A 15745-nucleotide genomic window follows, 5' to 3' on the forward strand; every position below is an offset into this window, starting at 1 on the left:
TAATTAAACAGCCATATTGTTATTAGACCAAGGGTTTAAAGATGACATTTCAACAAATGTAATCCCTGTTTTGCTCACAATGCGGGCTGTTAACTTATACACAATCAAGCTTCATTCTTCAGTGGAGCTTTCACAAGAAATCTTGTCTTGTGCTAATGTGTTGTTCACGTACACATTTACGATGCAGGGCACTGTAAAGGTGTATGAAAAAACCTGTTCAGTGTTTTCCAACTCAATTTTCAGTCCTGTATTAATTTCTGATAGATTTTTTGTTTAAATTCCCTTCAGACTCCTTTTCACTGGTTCTTGGTCCCTACCATTGCCATAACATTTAAAAGATCCTGGAACCAGGCCTGAATATACTTTAATATATGAAGTATGCATTTGCAAAAATGTTTCTTGATTTGAATTCTCTTCAGTCACAGTGTACTGTGTATAAGTCTTGAGCCACTCCACATATTGTCCTTCCAAAAAGCCAGACTTTCTTGTCATTTTTAAAGTGGTCTTAAGCAATAGTTCCCCAGGCATTCTGAAAGCCTTTCAATGTTTGTAGTTCTAAAACTTGCCATATCTAAGCTTGCTATGCAGTGCGTCCTTCAAAAAATCTGGGGAAAATGGACAAGTGGAGTACAAAAGAAGAAGTGGCAGGCCTAAAAATATCTAAGAAAAAGATCCAGCAAAGATCTGACACAGGGCGTGAGAGATGCATCTGACCTTTCAGTTGATCTGTCTACTGTTTATTGAAGCCTCATGAGAAATGATCTCAGTTTATGTGTGGCTATCAAGAAACCATTCTTCATGAATGGAAACAGGAAGAAAAATTACACTACAACTGGAAATCAGTGGCAGTGGGTCGTATGCAGCGATGAATCCAAATGTGAAATTTTTGCTTGAACTCATCACCAGTATGTACAGAAGAGGTCAGGAGAGACTGAGTGTCTACAGCCAACTGTAAAACAGGGTGGAGGCTCTGTCATGGTTTGGAGACTGTATTTTAGCCAGTGTACTTAAAGAGCTTGTTGCAATTGATGAGATAATGAAGAAAAGTACTATTAGATTTTGATCCGCCATGCAATATCATCTGGAAAGCATCTAATTGGCTTAATTTTTCAACATGACAGTGATCCCAAACACACTCCCAATGCAGTAAAAGCATACCTACATAGACAAAGGCACAACAGAACACTATCAGACCTCAACAGTATTGAAGCAGTGTGGGATCATCTTGACAGAGAACAGAAGAAAAGGCAGTTAGCATCTAAAAAAAGAGCTTTGAATGTCCTTCAAGATGCCTGAAGAACTATTCCCGAAGTAGTCTTTGGGACTAGGTCTCCAGAAAAGACAGAAATGACATGAAAGCTTGCCTTAGACAGTTCAGACTGTGTCGAAGAATAAAAGTGATCATACCAAATATCGACTTTCAAGCTTGTTAGAACTGAACAAACCGTGAAAAATCTAAAGAAATGAGGGGTGGTTCAAGACTTTTGCACAGTACTGTACCTTCTTTGGTAAGTGCTCAAGTTTGAATTTGCTCGCATTCTGTTATTCATTGTCATTACTTTTTAATTGATGACCACCCCAAGCGATAGGAGGCGATATAGTCAAGTGCATCGTACCGCTCGGCTTTTTTCCGCCTGGTTTTGTTCAAACTATGGATCGGATATCAATGCCGGAGCTGGAGTGAGTTATCAGAATCGAGAAGGGGTTTTATTCGCTTTCCATTCAGCGGGTGTTGTGTTAGCTGAGCTGTGCTCGGTTGCGGTGCAAACTAGCTTACAGACATCGCTGACTGTTGGAGTTCACACAGTCGTCTAGTCTGTTTTAGTGAGCTGCATTTGTGTCCGACTGCGCTTCCGCCATGTTGAACTGAATCAAGTTGTGACTGACTGCTGGGACCGAAGTGACAAGCCCCAGAAATCGGACTAGATAGAGTTAGGGGGGCTGTTACCGCGCCGGTGACGCAGGAAAAACACCCAGAAGCAGAGGAAAAAAACGTAGGAATTAGATCATTCTAGTAACAGGTTTGTGTCCTGTGAAACTGTCACTGATATAGGCCACGTTTATGTAATACACGACGACACCATCGTTCAAGGCTGGACGTAGCCCGTGAATAGAGGGGAAGTCATATCAAATTCCTGGTGAGTTGTTAGCCAACTAGCTCGCTGTGCTGGCTGGTGATTGTTAGCTGGCTACTGCTAGTACTAGCGTCAGCTGTTGGTGTATGAAAGGTAACATTATAGCATTTTGGGTTGTTGGTGTTATTCACTTGCTGATGGAGTTTTCTCTGTTAGCTACTGCTTACTGAATCTTTGACAGTGTCAATGCGATTAAATTGCAATTCATAGTCCTGACAGTACGTGCAGGCTGCCTAGCTCATCCCGCTAGATTCACTGAAGTCAAGCTAGCGCTAGCTACCTGCAAATGGTCCTGTTTAAAGACTGAGAAGGAACATTTCCTTTAAACGTCTAATGTTTACATGTTGGCGAATTTAAATTTCATCCACCCAGAGTTGTTAATTGTTTTATTACAGCGGCTTTATCAAAACTACATTGCAGCTAACCTGTTCTATAACCCGGGCCTCTGATATGTTATTTTCAGTTTGTTTTAGCTAAGTTAGAACTTAGCGTTAGGCGATACGGGTCAGAACAGTGAGTTAAATTTCAGGAAATAGACGCCTCCACTGTCACTGACATTTTATGCGTTATCCCAGAAAGCTAAAATGGCCACGAAGTGGCATTGAGTTGAATAGGAAAATTATAATTTTATGGGTTGAACACTAATTACTTGTCGAGTCATCTCAGCAAGCCGCTTGTCAAAACAGAAAGGTTAGCTACGGTGAATACATTTACTTAAACAGAAGCTAACGGCTGGCTAACATTAACTGTTTAGATTACTTCTTATTAGCTCGACTAATGTACTTTGCAAATGGCGTTATGGTAACACAGATGGTCGACAGTAGTGAGGAGAAACGCGATATTCTCTCAGTATTGGTTTTAGCTATTTAACCAAATTCTCTACGTATTTAGGCTCATCGGCTATGCAGCAGAGGTTTGCAGGACAACTATAACGTCAGGCCTGAGCGAATGATGAGGCCTGTGTGTCTCAGCGCAGTGGGCTTTGGACGACCAGGCCTTCACTGCTGTGCTGTCTGGGCGGATCGCCTTGCAGGCTAACCATCGTTAGTTGCCGCAGCTAGCTAGCAGCCAGGGTTATTAACTAACTAGACCACCAGCTGTTAGTAGTAGTTGACGGCGCTAGTTTGCGACGACAGTTACGTAATGTCACCGTTTACTTCATCTGCATCTGGGCTGTGTGTCATTTTGAAGATATTCCATCTTAGAGCATATGACATTACATGACCGATTTACCCGTTAATAATGTCGCTAAATAACACTATTATTTCAAAGCCGGGCGCTCCAAAAGGCCCCGGTTGCACCTAGCATAGAGAGCTAGCGTTAGTTATGGCTGTTGTTAAATTTGTATATCACTTTGTTGACTGTGGTTAAAAAACAAACAAAACATGATAGTATGTTTTTTTTTTCTTTTCTTCGTGCGTCATGAAAGTAACCCACCGTCCCTGTTTTGGCAGATAGTTAGTTAATGGCTGGCTTTACAGATAGCACACTTGGCTAAATGCTGTGACATTTAGTTCCCTGCAAGCTAAAGATACTCCTAACGTTTTGCCTTTATTAATAACTGTTATGGACTGCATGTTATGCTACCTGCTGCACCATCAAAATGTTGGTGGTGCAGCAGGTAGCATGTAAAGTGGAATTTGCGCTAGTTTCACCTCTGTTAAACCAATAAATATTAAATCAGCTATTTTTCCACACCCATGTTAACTTGCTTTCAGATAGTTAGTATGATACAAGGGAGCAGAACAGCTGCAGTTTTGGTTCTTGGTGTTTACAATTTAAAGTTATGGGTTGTCTTATGTGTATCTCGTTTTGCTTGTTTTTTTTTTTTTTTTGTATAATGTACAACCAGCACTCTGTTTCAATTATGTTCTTAGTTCTAGTCATATATTGAGCTGCTAAATGATGTTTCTAAGTTTAACTGCGGTTTGAGTATTTGCTTTGTTAGATTTTATACCACGCCAGCTGCTTTCAGCTGGTAAAATGGTGTAGAGAATATGTTGATATTCCCTCTTTATTACAAGGGAATTGCAGAAGGGACTAAGGTTCTGGGTTCAGACCTTGTCAGTAAATCTCTCATATCTGCTCCTTCTTGATTTGTGTGGGGAAAGAAATTAAATGGAAAACACGTTCACTCTGAATAAGAATATATCCTAAGTGCTCATTTTAATAACTGAAAACCTAGAAGGTTTGCTCCAGCAGCATAACATTTTATTTTGGTAATTTGAATTTTCACTTATTTTTTGACTATTGTAATGGGAAGACTTTCTAGTGGTGGTTTTAGGCAATGTGATAAATACAAAATATTTAAATTAACAATTGAAATTGGTTTTCTTTCTGTATTCTTTTGAATATGAAAAAGTGATGAGCTTTAGACTATTTGATGTAATGAAAGTGATCTAAAGGTCTGATGGTTTAGAACTGAAATCCAGGGAGAAGGTTAAATGACATTTATTTTCAGAAATATGTGGTTATTGGTGACCCCACACACAGTGCCAGTGCTAAACTGGTGTCTAAAATTGCTTACTGATGAGCATATCTGACCTTAAAGGGAATATATGGTCCATTTATTTTGTGGTTCTCATTAAATTCATTGCTGTGATGTGTTCAGTCTATGGTACTGAACAAAATAACTCAAATTGGACAAGGAATTTGATTTAAAATGTGAATGAAATTGTATTACCCAAGCTCTCTTTGTTTGACATTCTTGACAGTTTACAGGAAAACTTCCTGGCTTAACTTTGACCTGCTCTTCTCATCACAGTTGCACATGGACACATAGTTTTGCAGTGCAGTGAGAGAATTTTACTGACATAACAGGTTTTCCGTTCAAGTAAAGCAACGTGATTAAATAATCAGGCCAGACTGCCGTACTGTCTAATCATGAGCTGCTTGGGGTTCTTGTCCCATTGAACTGTACCATTTAGCAGTATCACCAAGGTCGTTAAATCTCAGAAATTACTTTGGCAGGCACACTTGTATTGTAATCTAAAAAATGATTGCTGAAGAGTAAGAAACAGAATAAATGTGAACTAAGGTATTGTGAGCTAATACATGACAGTGCTCAAAAGGTGTTTCATGATGGTGTAAAAGCTATAATTTTCAGTTTTAAATGGGAGTATAGTTTAAAACAAGGGATCAATTAGCTGATAACTAATGCAGTAGCACTAAATGTGTTTTTTCCTATACAGTCCATTGTTAACCCGTTCCTTCATATACAATCGGATGTTTATGTCTGCATTTGAGATGATTATTTTTCTTGTTGTGGGATTCAGGCAGACAGAATCTTCTGGGTTAAATATTAGAATTAAAATGAAAACTGGCTTTTGGATGATGACTTATGGTTTGCCTCATATTGGCTAATCCCAGGGACATATATCAAAGCGTTACAATAGTAGTTTATTGTTCTTTATCTTTCTTTTCTTATTAAGTTAGTAAGGGGTAGTGTTATTACTTTAAGGCTTGATGGGCTGAGACTGAACTCTCCAGTTTTGTCCTTTTTGGCAAATCATCTTCCTTTCTGAATAAAAGAGAAAAGAACATGTAGGCAGTCACTGAAAAATTGAGTGATACAAGCTGAACTGAGCTGACAGGCACAGCTCAGTTCAGTTTATTTTATTTTAGATTTAAACATGTATTTTAGATATTACAAAGTCTCCTAACCCATTCAGCTTTTACATGTTAAGCAGTCAGCTGATAATTCTGACCTTTGCCCCCTCTTCTCTGCTCCAGGTTATGCAATGGTCTCAGCAGCACACCCAGATCTCCAGGTGCTTGTGTCCCTCTCTCGTGTGTTCCGGCTCTCTTCCCTCTGCTCTACAGCTGAGGTGGCTGTGATTTCCCTCCTGGCCAGCGCTCCCTAAGAGGCCAAGATTGCCAAGATCTGCCCCGTGGCGAGCATGACGGCCACCACGCGTGGCTCTCCGGTGGGGGGCAATGACAGTCAGGGCCAGGGCCAGGCTCCTGATGCTCAGAGCCAACCCCCACTGCCACAAAACCAGGTCAGCATCATCTTTCTAACACTCGTTTTAGATACGTGAAATGAAGAAAGGAAAAAAAACAAAAAACGGTTATAGGAATGAAAAAAGATATTTGTGTTTTTGTTTTGTTTTGCTTTTTTCAGTCAACACAGCACAGTTTTTTTTCTTTTTCTTTTGCTGATATTGCTCGTACCTAACCACACACAGATGCCCAGGGAGATGAAGAGAGAGGGGAGGTGGGGGCGGAAAAGGAGGGAGAAAGGGAGAGAAGGCGAAGCATCAATGAACAGAGCCTCCTGAGTGATGGATAAAGGGTGTGTGTGTGCGCGTCTTTGTGCGTGTGCAGGCCTGTGTTGGTTAGAGATGAGCTGTGGTGAGACGTGAGAGGCAAGCTGCCTATGTAGGTCAGCCAAGCAGAAGGAGCCTTCACCACACACCCCCACATTTTATATTTCTCAGTTATGCATCTCCTTCCACGTTGAGTATCCCTCCTTTATTCTTATACACAGCTGCTCACACCACCACCACTGTTGATGCGCGCTCAAAAGATGAAAGAAAAAATAAAGTGGGTAAATGCATATTCATCGATGTACATTTTTGATTGCATTTCTCAAATACTCTTACTTCCAGTGTAGCCCTAAGATTCACCCACATACTAACACATTTATACGTCACCCATGTCAAGTCTTATTATATTTCCTGTATGGTGAAATGAGTAATACTTCATATTTAAAGTATCAGAGTTATGATCACTTGAATGACCTTTCTTTTTTTCTTTTTTTCTTTTTTTTTATCAGGCTTTTCACCAAAACTAGCGTAAGCAGGAAGTTAGAAAATGTCTATAATAGGAGCAGGTGGTCACAAACTAGCAGATCCTGTTCTAGCTGTTTGGTAACTATAGGACCTAATTTGGAGGGGAAAAAAATCCCTTTACATGTGAAAGGTTAATGTTTTTTTTCAGTCCTACCTTATTTTTGGGAATCCAATCTTCTCTCATGACAATGCATGCAAACTTTAGTATTTGTTGGCTATTGACACTATCTCATCAAGCCAAACAGTTTAAAATCTGTTTGTCGGTTGAAAGCTTTTGTTTCAGTCAGTTCTCTTGGAAACTGTATGTAGTGCAGTTTCTTTTAATTGCACCCCTACTGGGAGATCCTTATGCAGCCTCTCCAAAGCTGACCCTAGTTGTTTGCTTAGTGTAGGATCATGGCTGTGCTAGCCCATATCTACTAACAAGCATTTTTGTCATGACATTGTTAGGCTTTGCCATAAGCCTCTCTGAACATATTCCACTTGTTGATATTTTGCTGACTATGTAAAAGCCATGCAGATTACAGAAGTTGGAAGTTGGCTTTTATGTAGGTTTATAGTGGCTGTATTCTGCTGCCAGGAGTACACAGAATATATCTTAAAACAAACAAACAAACAAACAAACAAAAAAAACTTGTGTTATCAAACCACAGTCCAAAACGAATAAAATGGCTGTTTTGGCTTGTAGGAAAAATACTCTTAAATATTTATCATCATATGAGGTAAATCATTCAGTCCCTAACACACTGGTTTTTGTATCTTTAGCTTGTTTGTTTTAAGTTAGCTGTAAGTGTTTTTGTTGTTAGGACAGATTTTTAAACAAAATGTGGGACTTCTTGTCCAACGGCTTTAGCCTGAACTAACATATTGTCTTGACTTGGCCACTGTGTCTGTAAAGGAACAACCTGCACCTGTTTCACCTCATCAGTGATGAAACTCTGAGACACACTAATGTGATATCAGTAGCGGTACAACCAGCATTAGAGCAGAACATATTTCCTTTTCTAAAAGCAGAAACAAAAAGCCCCTGTTTTGAGCAGGTCTTCTGGTGCATCTCCAGCCTTGCTTTTGGTTCTTGAATGTACCTGGTTGACACATTCCTGCCCATTGTTATGCTTGCTAGCAGTACCTCACAGGTGATGTGTAAATCTACCATTTTGTGGGTTTTCATTTTTTGATGAAGTTATAAATGTGACTAAGTAAGCTATGCAATAAATGAGCTTCCTTTGTGAGACGTAACACATTCAGTGATTTGTTTCTATATTTTGGTAAATTCCCTCTTTACTTGCTTTTTGTGGTTGAAAATTAAGCTCTAAACTTCAACCCAGTCAAAAATACAAAAAAACAAAACAGATTTACACTTGCCTGAAAAAGTAAATGATCCTGAGTGATAGTGTGACCTTCAGCTATACAAGCTAAGGCTTGAGTTAAGCATGCCTAGAGACCAGTTGGTGGCCTCTGTCAACCGTTGCTCATTAGGGGGGGAAAAAAAAAAAAAAGTGTGTTGTGTGACCGGTCGGCAAGTGGTTGTAGGCAGTCACTGTAAAATTGATTGCTAAAGCCCCAGTCATACAGGCCTAGAAATCAGTCAGTCAGTGGTAATCCCAAGTTACAAAGGGGAAAAAAAGCATTTTTCCTTCACTGGTTAGCTAGTGGTTCCTGGGTGATGTTAGCAGACACTCTGTGAAATTGGTCATAAAGAGAGAGGGGTTTTTTTGTTTTTTTTTTTGTTTTTTTTTTTTATCAAAGGCATGTGGATGTGTTTAAAAAAAGAAGAAAAACAGATAGGGGTGCTATTTTATGACTTCTGTCTTTTGCCCACTGAGCTAAAAAAATGAAAGATAACTGACTGTGAACTGGATTTAATGGAGGTAATTGTCAGAAAAGATGAGAACAGTGAAATTGTTAGACAATGCTGCTTTTAAAGGTTAGGGTATTAAAGTTTAAATAAACTGAGGAAAAATGAAAATATAATTAGTTGGCCACTAACACTAGTTAGATGTTTTAGTAAAAACAAAGGAGTGAGTGTGCTGGAATAAAGCCATTGTTTTCCAAAATGCTGCCCAGGTGCAGGTCTTTTGAAATGAGGCATACTGCACATCGAGGGCCGTGCTGTCGTGTGTTTGTAAGCTGGTTCAGGCATTTTCTTTACATCAACTTATTGTTCGGTGCACTTTTTTGGAATTGGTGAATTTATTTGAATTTGTAGAAGCTAGGAATTGTTAATGTGTGAGTGCATTTTTTTTTTTCCAATTTGTTTCTGCATTCGTAATTAAACACATATATATCATTAGGTTTTTAGTTTGGATTTTAAGCTACATTTGCTTTTGATACTTGGTCTGCCATTGTATTTTTTTTCCTTTCATAGCAGCATAGACCTGAAATCCAGAAAGATTATTACATGAGATCTGATTTTGATGGTCTGCATTTTTTCTAGACGTCATCTCCTAACTCATCTAATGAGAACTCTCCAGTGAGCCCACCAGATGAGCAGGGCCAGGGGGATGGTCCCCCTCAGCTGGAAGAGGAAGAGCCAGCTTTTCCTCACACTGACCTAGCCAAGCTCGATGACATGATCAACAGGTAGGTCACATTTAAGTCTCAGCTATGACAGAGAGTAAACTCAAATTGTTTTGTAAGCATACATAACTTGGTTAAAAACATTTTTTAAATTGGGGGGATGGGAGGACCCATGTCTCCTGGCATACTCTGCGGAGTCCATTTAAAGTTTGCTTCGTGTTCAGTCTGAACACATCACACCATTCACACTCTCACAGCAGAGTTGCCTAACAGCAAAGTAAATATAGCTCTTTGGGGTGCAGGTAGACAATATCAATGTAATATTTATGCATTTTACACAGGTGAATATTACAAATATTGCACAGTATCCTTTTCCTCTTTTTTTCTGGCGATTCATGTCTTTCTGTTCTCCTAGGCCTCGTTGGGTTGTTCCAGTTTTGCCAAAAGGAGAGTTAGAAGTCCTCTTGGAAGCTGCTATAGACCTGAGTAAAAAAGGTGGGAGTGCACAGAATGTTCTTTTTCATAGAGGAGCTTTGTGGCACTGACATCCTGCAGTCTGTGCTTATGGCTTTCACTGGCTAGTTTTCTGTCAGTATAATATAATGTGAAACATCTAACAGATGTAGGAAATCTCTTTCCTTTGAGCTTGTTAAATAATGAAACGCTCAGTAGAATATAAAATAGTCAGTGATTACTTTCGCCTGTTTTACTTAATTTTCCTTGCGTGCTTTGCACATCAAGAGTTCCTGGATGTGTAAAAATACTTAAATAATTTACAAAGAGATAAAATGGAATATTACAAAATCTTCATGTGTAGTTGTAAATTTCAGATGCAAGTGTTTTTGTAACTTTTTTAGAACTTCATCATATTGATTAATTGATTAAAAAGGTTAGCACTAAACTCAAACATTTTCCTATTTGGTACTTGGTTTTGTACTTTTTGTTAAATACACATAACCTTTACTTTTTACTTAATCTGCAATATTGACATAATTATGTAAAGAGAACAGTGAAGAACTGGCCTTGCTATTGCAGTGTAGGTGTTCAGCTCTGTGCTGCCTATAACATTGCTAACAATTACCTTTTAAATGTTCTTTAAATTGATCCAAGATTTACAGTTATGCAATCAAAATATGTTGTTAACATATGTTTTGTATTTCTTATATGAAGTATACCAAAAGGGCTTAACTTTTAAATTGCATCAGTGATGATATTAATCTCGTGCATATAGGGCAGTTGTCTCTTTTGATGAAATCCACCAAAGTCAGTGACGAATCAAAAAGAGCGAGTTGTATACAGAGACATTTTTTGTACTGGAAGTGCCCATGACCTCCTTAGCAGAGGCTTCTCTCAGGTGCTTGTTGTTGCTAGGTTACAAAACCGTCTTCTTTAAAGTTTTCTCCTCTGTCATTATTTTTAGTGTTGCTACTGTAAGTTATGCCCCTTCTGATTGGTCTCCAAGAGAGAAGTGACATTGATGAGAGCAGGAGTATTCCCAAAACTGACCTGTGTTCAGCTGAGAGGCCTGTAAAGCGCAGCGGAAAACTGCTGTGTGCCTGAGGGCATTTTTTCTCTGAGGACTATGAGTGGTATCAGTGCTCAGCTTCATAGGATTTCTATAGAAAAGATGTGCTGACAGCGCATAAAACTGCATATAGACACAGGCCCTTAGTTAGGTTCTTATTTTATGTTTATGTTAACTGAACAAGTTTATTATTCTTAGGCTTCAGACTCCTCTAAACACTTTTTCCAAGTGTTTTTCTTTTTCTACTGTTTGCCCTGGATAATGTCAGAAAGAAAGGAAATCCTTGACTCTCCAAACGTTCTGTTTATGAGAGGCACCCAATCAGAAGATAGTCAACTCAAATATGTTTTTCACTATATGAATGCTTTGTTGTTGTTGTTGTGCCTCTCATTCTTCTTATTTTTCATCTCCTTCTTTACCTTGCTATTATTATTATTATTATTATTATTATTATATTCTAATGGGTGACTTTTCTTGCAGGACTGGATGTGAAGTGTGAAGCATGTCAGAGGTTTTTCCGAGATGGTTTGACTATTTCCTTCACAAAAATCCTCACAGACGAGGCAGTCAGTGGTTGGAAGTTTGAAATTCATGTGAGTTTTTTTGTTTCTGCCTTACAGTTTGGTTTGATTTTTTTTAAGATGAGTATGCTTTCAAATAATCACAATAAAGAACCTATATAGTATATTTAAAAGCAAATTCACATTTTTATGAGATACAAAATCGTTCTTGTATGTTAGATGCTTTCTAAAATTTGATTTAAAGGTCCAGATTGTCCTGATGAGGGATGGCGGTCTGTAAAACCTGTTTCTTCATTCTTTGCCTTTATCTCATTAGATACATCCATTGTTCAGATCTTAGGTTGGTCTGCAAAGTGAGTTGTTGTGTAGTTTTTGTAGATTTAATAGAAAGGGGCATTTCCAGCAGTGATCAGTGATCTTCTTTTTTTCTTAAGCTCTTGTTCTTGAAATTGATCTGTGGAACGTCCTTGAAATAAACCAGTGAGACAGATGTGTGAGGATTTAAAGGCGGAAAAGGGGTTTTTGTTTCTCTTCCTCACTGTGGATTCTTTTTTTTCTTTTTTTAAAATCTAATCTTTTTCAGTATATTATACATCATCATGCTTGTCACCTGCAGCTCCTTTTAAAATTAGACACTGAGAAGATGAAGCAGCCAGAGACTTGTAAAGTCTAAAAGCTTGCTGGGAATGCTGTGATGAGTCAGTCCTGTATTGATTGCTCATATCTGGTTTCTACAGACATGTGAACTAGCCAGGAGCCATACAGAACAGCCTGGTTGCTGGAATTTGACCAATGGCGTGACTAGCAGGAGTGCTCTTCCTTTGTTTGTGTGGAAGTGTAATTTCTTTTGTTGACAATGTGGAATCCTGATTAAAGGCAACAATGTGGGTGTAATGAGTGAAATGTGCAATTTTTCTCTAGCTTAGGAGCTGAAGAGTTAAGCCTGTCAGACTTCAGGGTTACTGGGGAGAAACCATGAATAGTAAAATGTGTGTTGTAAGATTGTTATAAAGGCTGATCAGAAGTTAATCACAGCAGCGTCGAGGCTGGGCTTTTTCCAGTTCTTGATATTGTTCTTGTGATCCTGCCTTTCTTTCTTTTAAACTCGGGTTTTATTCCACAGAGGTGTATCATAAATAACACACACCGGTTGGTGGAGCTATGTGTGGCCAAGCTCTCTCAGGACTGGTTTCCTCTACTGGAGCTGTTGGCCATGGCCACCAACCCTCACTGCAAGTTCCACATCTACAATGGCACACGGCCCTCTGAGACCGTCCCTGCTGGAGCACAGCTGGCTGATGATGAACTCTACGCTCGACCACCAGACCCTCGATCTCCCAAGGTGACTCAGTACAACAGTTGACCATAAAAACTGTAAAATAACTAGTTTATAATCTGATTCGCATTAAGTGATCCAGACTGATCCAGTCATGCGTTTTGTATTGTATAACAAATCCTTAGGTGTATGGAAAATTGTCAAGATATGTCATGCAGAAGATGAGCTTTGAGTTTTCTTTCTTTTGAGGAGAGTTAGCTCGTCTTTCTTCCTCAAGACAAACTCCATCAAGTGACATTTTAGTCTCGCCCTGAAGACCCTTTTGAAATAAAGAATCCCTCTCTGGAGCTGCCTGATAAAGAATAACATGGACTTCACTGTCCCTAAGACATTTAATGCTTATGTCAGAAAGCAGATTGTATAAAAGGAAAGGTGGATACACCAGAGAATAAGAATTGTACAGTAAAGGAGTGATGAATGCAGTGTGGGCACAGGGTCAGTAGAAGCAGTACTGCAGTATTGCTTGCCTGTCTGCCTGTCTATTGGCAGGGGGCCCAGGACTACTTAGTGTTTTACTTTGCTGTTAAGTCAGAGATTATTATTATTATTATTATTAGTATTATTATTAGTATTACTATTATTTTTAGGAAATTTAAATCAAATTACTCATTACTAAATATTTAACAGCAGTGCCAAATTTAAAGTTAATTTTTAGCTAAAGGAAGACCAGCTACATTAAAATAAAAGAGTTGAAGTTTGAAGCTTGTTCTCCTTAGCAGTGTGCCTCTTTCACAAGCCATGCATCTCAACTGAGAATAAATATAGAAACCAAAGAATAGATATGTTTCTTTAAGCTTGCCAATAGGAATTTAGTTTGAGAAGTTGTTCATTTACACAGAGAAAACAATTTCTGTTGTAGTTTCAACCTAAAGTCTCTGAATGGAAGCTGATGATAGTTTAGCCTGTGTAACCAACCTGACTTCACATTAAAGGGTGCTTATACAGTTTGTTTTTGTCCCTTGTTTATTCTGATCACAGGGTTGGTTGGTGGACTTAATAAACAAATTTGGCACGTTAAACGGGTTTCAAATTTTGCACGATCGCTTCATGAGCGGCCAAGCACTGAACGTCCAGATCATCGCTGCACTTATCAAGTAAGTGCTGACACAGCACAAGGTTTTACACCACGTTGCAAAGTGCTTTTGGTGCAATGGTCTTGTTTCTGGAACTGAATTTCTGTTTCTACTTTCTGTTTTACAGGCCTTTTGGCCAGTGTTATGAGTTCCTCACATTGCACACAGTAAAGAAGTACTTCCTTCCAGTCATCGAGATGGTTCCCCAGTTTCTAGAGAATCTCACAGATGAGGAGCTAAAGAAAGAGGCCAAGAATGAAGCCAAAAATGACGCACTGTCCATGATAATCAAGTCTCTGAAGAATCTGGCTTCTCGTGTACCAGGGCAGGAGGAGACCGTGAAGAATTTAGAGATTTTTAGGTTAAAAATGATTCTTAGGTAAATATCAAATTCAGTCTTCTCTGATAAAGATTTTGTTTAACTTTAAGTTTGATCAGGTTTTAAACATTTTATTTTTGTTTTTTACCACCAGGTTATTGCAAATTTCTTCTTTTAATGGCAAAATGAATGCACTAAATGAAGTTAACAAGGTCATCTCCAGTGTGTCCTACTACACTCATCGGCATAACCCTGAGGAGGAGGAATGGCTGACTGCAGAGCGTATGGCGGTATGCTCAGCTCTTAACATTTGTGTTTTACATCAGGGATTTTAATGTCTGTGAAATTCATTTCTCCTTTACACATCTCATCATGGTGCTTCAGGAATGGATCCAACAGAACCACATCCTGTCCATTGTGCTGAGGGACAGTTTGCATCAACCACAGTATGTCGAGAAACTGGAGAAGATCCTTCGCTTTGTTATCAAAGAGAAAGCTCTTACCATGCAGGATCTGGACAACATCTGGGCTGCACAGGTACTCTGCAATTGATCATTTAAAAAAATTATAGCCTAAGAGCCCTTACTCGTGGTTTTATCAACTACTCTTATTTTCATACGGAGGCAAAAATCAAAATTAGATAAAACCTTGCAGATGGTCGAACAGATGCAGCAATACAGTACGGCATTGTTGCAAGATTACAAAACATGTTTTATGGGGCTTTGATCTAGGACGTGGTACGCACTGTGCTTGACGTTCGCGTTCAGTGCAGTGTTTCAGGGACCTGTGGCCAAAGGAGCAAAATGGGCACTTTCAAAAACTTGTGCAAGATGTCAGTCATCTAAACTATTAACCCTTATTGCGGATATGCAGCAAGCTATGTCACTGTTAAAATGCATACCTGGTGCAGCTCTTTCCAAGAAAAGAATGCAATAAATGCAGTACAATGGTACAAGCATACATGCACCAACGCACAATATCAAATTTTCCTCCCTTTTGTATTTGCTGTAGCAAAGGCAACTTCATTCTTCACAAGAGCTCCTGAGGTCTATGCTTGGGCTTTGCTCTGCATGGCAACAGACTGCCATTGCACAGTACAAGTCATTAAAAACGATGGCTTTCAGATTGCAGCGTGAAAGCACCTTTTAAATGTGTGGTTTTGTTTTGTCTTTTTCTTTTTTAGAGAGAGATTTTACTAGTGGTTTCTAAGAATCCTCAAGATTATAATTGTTTTGCACTGGCACCAGCTTTATTGGACTATGTTTTACAATTTTAAGATTTTAAAGATTGCCACATTCTTGTCAGTAGTGCGGAACCAATAATAAATAAATAAAAAGATGTGTCCTTGCCCAGGTATGTTTTATAGATTTGTATTTTTTTCTAACCTCAACCCTGTTTGTGCAGTATCTGTACAAACTGTGCCTCCATGGTGTGATCATGGCACACAGCTCTAGATTTCTGTAGTGCTCACACCTATAAATCACTGAGAATGTATACGTCATCTTTCAAATCTGTCTTACAAG

General features: G+C 38.9%; 1 protein-coding gene across 11 annotated transcripts in view; it reads left to right on the forward strand.

Moving 5' to 3' along the window:
• The first annotated feature begins 1377 nt into the window (after window positions 1–1377).
• The window catches only part of usp9 (ubiquitin specific peptidase 9), a 36754-nt gene continuing 22386 nt past the window's right edge, over window positions 1378–15745 (forward strand). For 4 of the 11 annotated variants that reach the window (XM_040005607.1, XM_040005608.1, XM_040005609.1 and 1 more), the window contains exons 1-10: window positions 1703–2138; window positions 5868–6136; window positions 9366–9511; window positions 9864–9943; window positions 11454–11566; window positions 12618–12836; window positions 13809–13924; window positions 14031–14282; window positions 14377–14512; window positions 14607–14759. In XM_040005607.1, the coding sequence (XP_039861541.1) occupies window positions 6035–6136; window positions 9366–9511; window positions 9864–9943; window positions 11454–11566; window positions 12618–12836; window positions 13809–13924; window positions 14031–14282; window positions 14377–14512; window positions 14607–14759 (1317 nt within the window). In that variant the 5' untranslated portion in view covers window positions 1703–2138; window positions 5868–6034. Of the gene's footprint in view, window positions 1384–1561; window positions 1681–1701; window positions 2229–2262; window positions 2826–5867; window positions 6137–9365; window positions 9512–9863; window positions 9944–11453; window positions 11567–12617; window positions 12837–13808; window positions 13925–14030; window positions 14283–14376; window positions 14513–14606; window positions 14760–15745 lie in introns of those variants that run through there. The other 7 variants (XM_040005601.1, XM_040005606.1, XM_040005602.1 and 4 more) reach the window with 6 other exon arrangements.

Source organism: Simochromis diagramma, unplaced genomic scaffold (genome assembly GCF_900408965.1).
Source record: "Simochromis diagramma unplaced genomic scaffold, fSimDia1.1 OVJJ01000501.1, whole genome shotgun sequence".
Taxonomy (NCBI): domain Eukaryota; kingdom Metazoa; phylum Chordata; class Actinopteri; order Cichliformes; family Cichlidae; genus Simochromis; species Simochromis diagramma.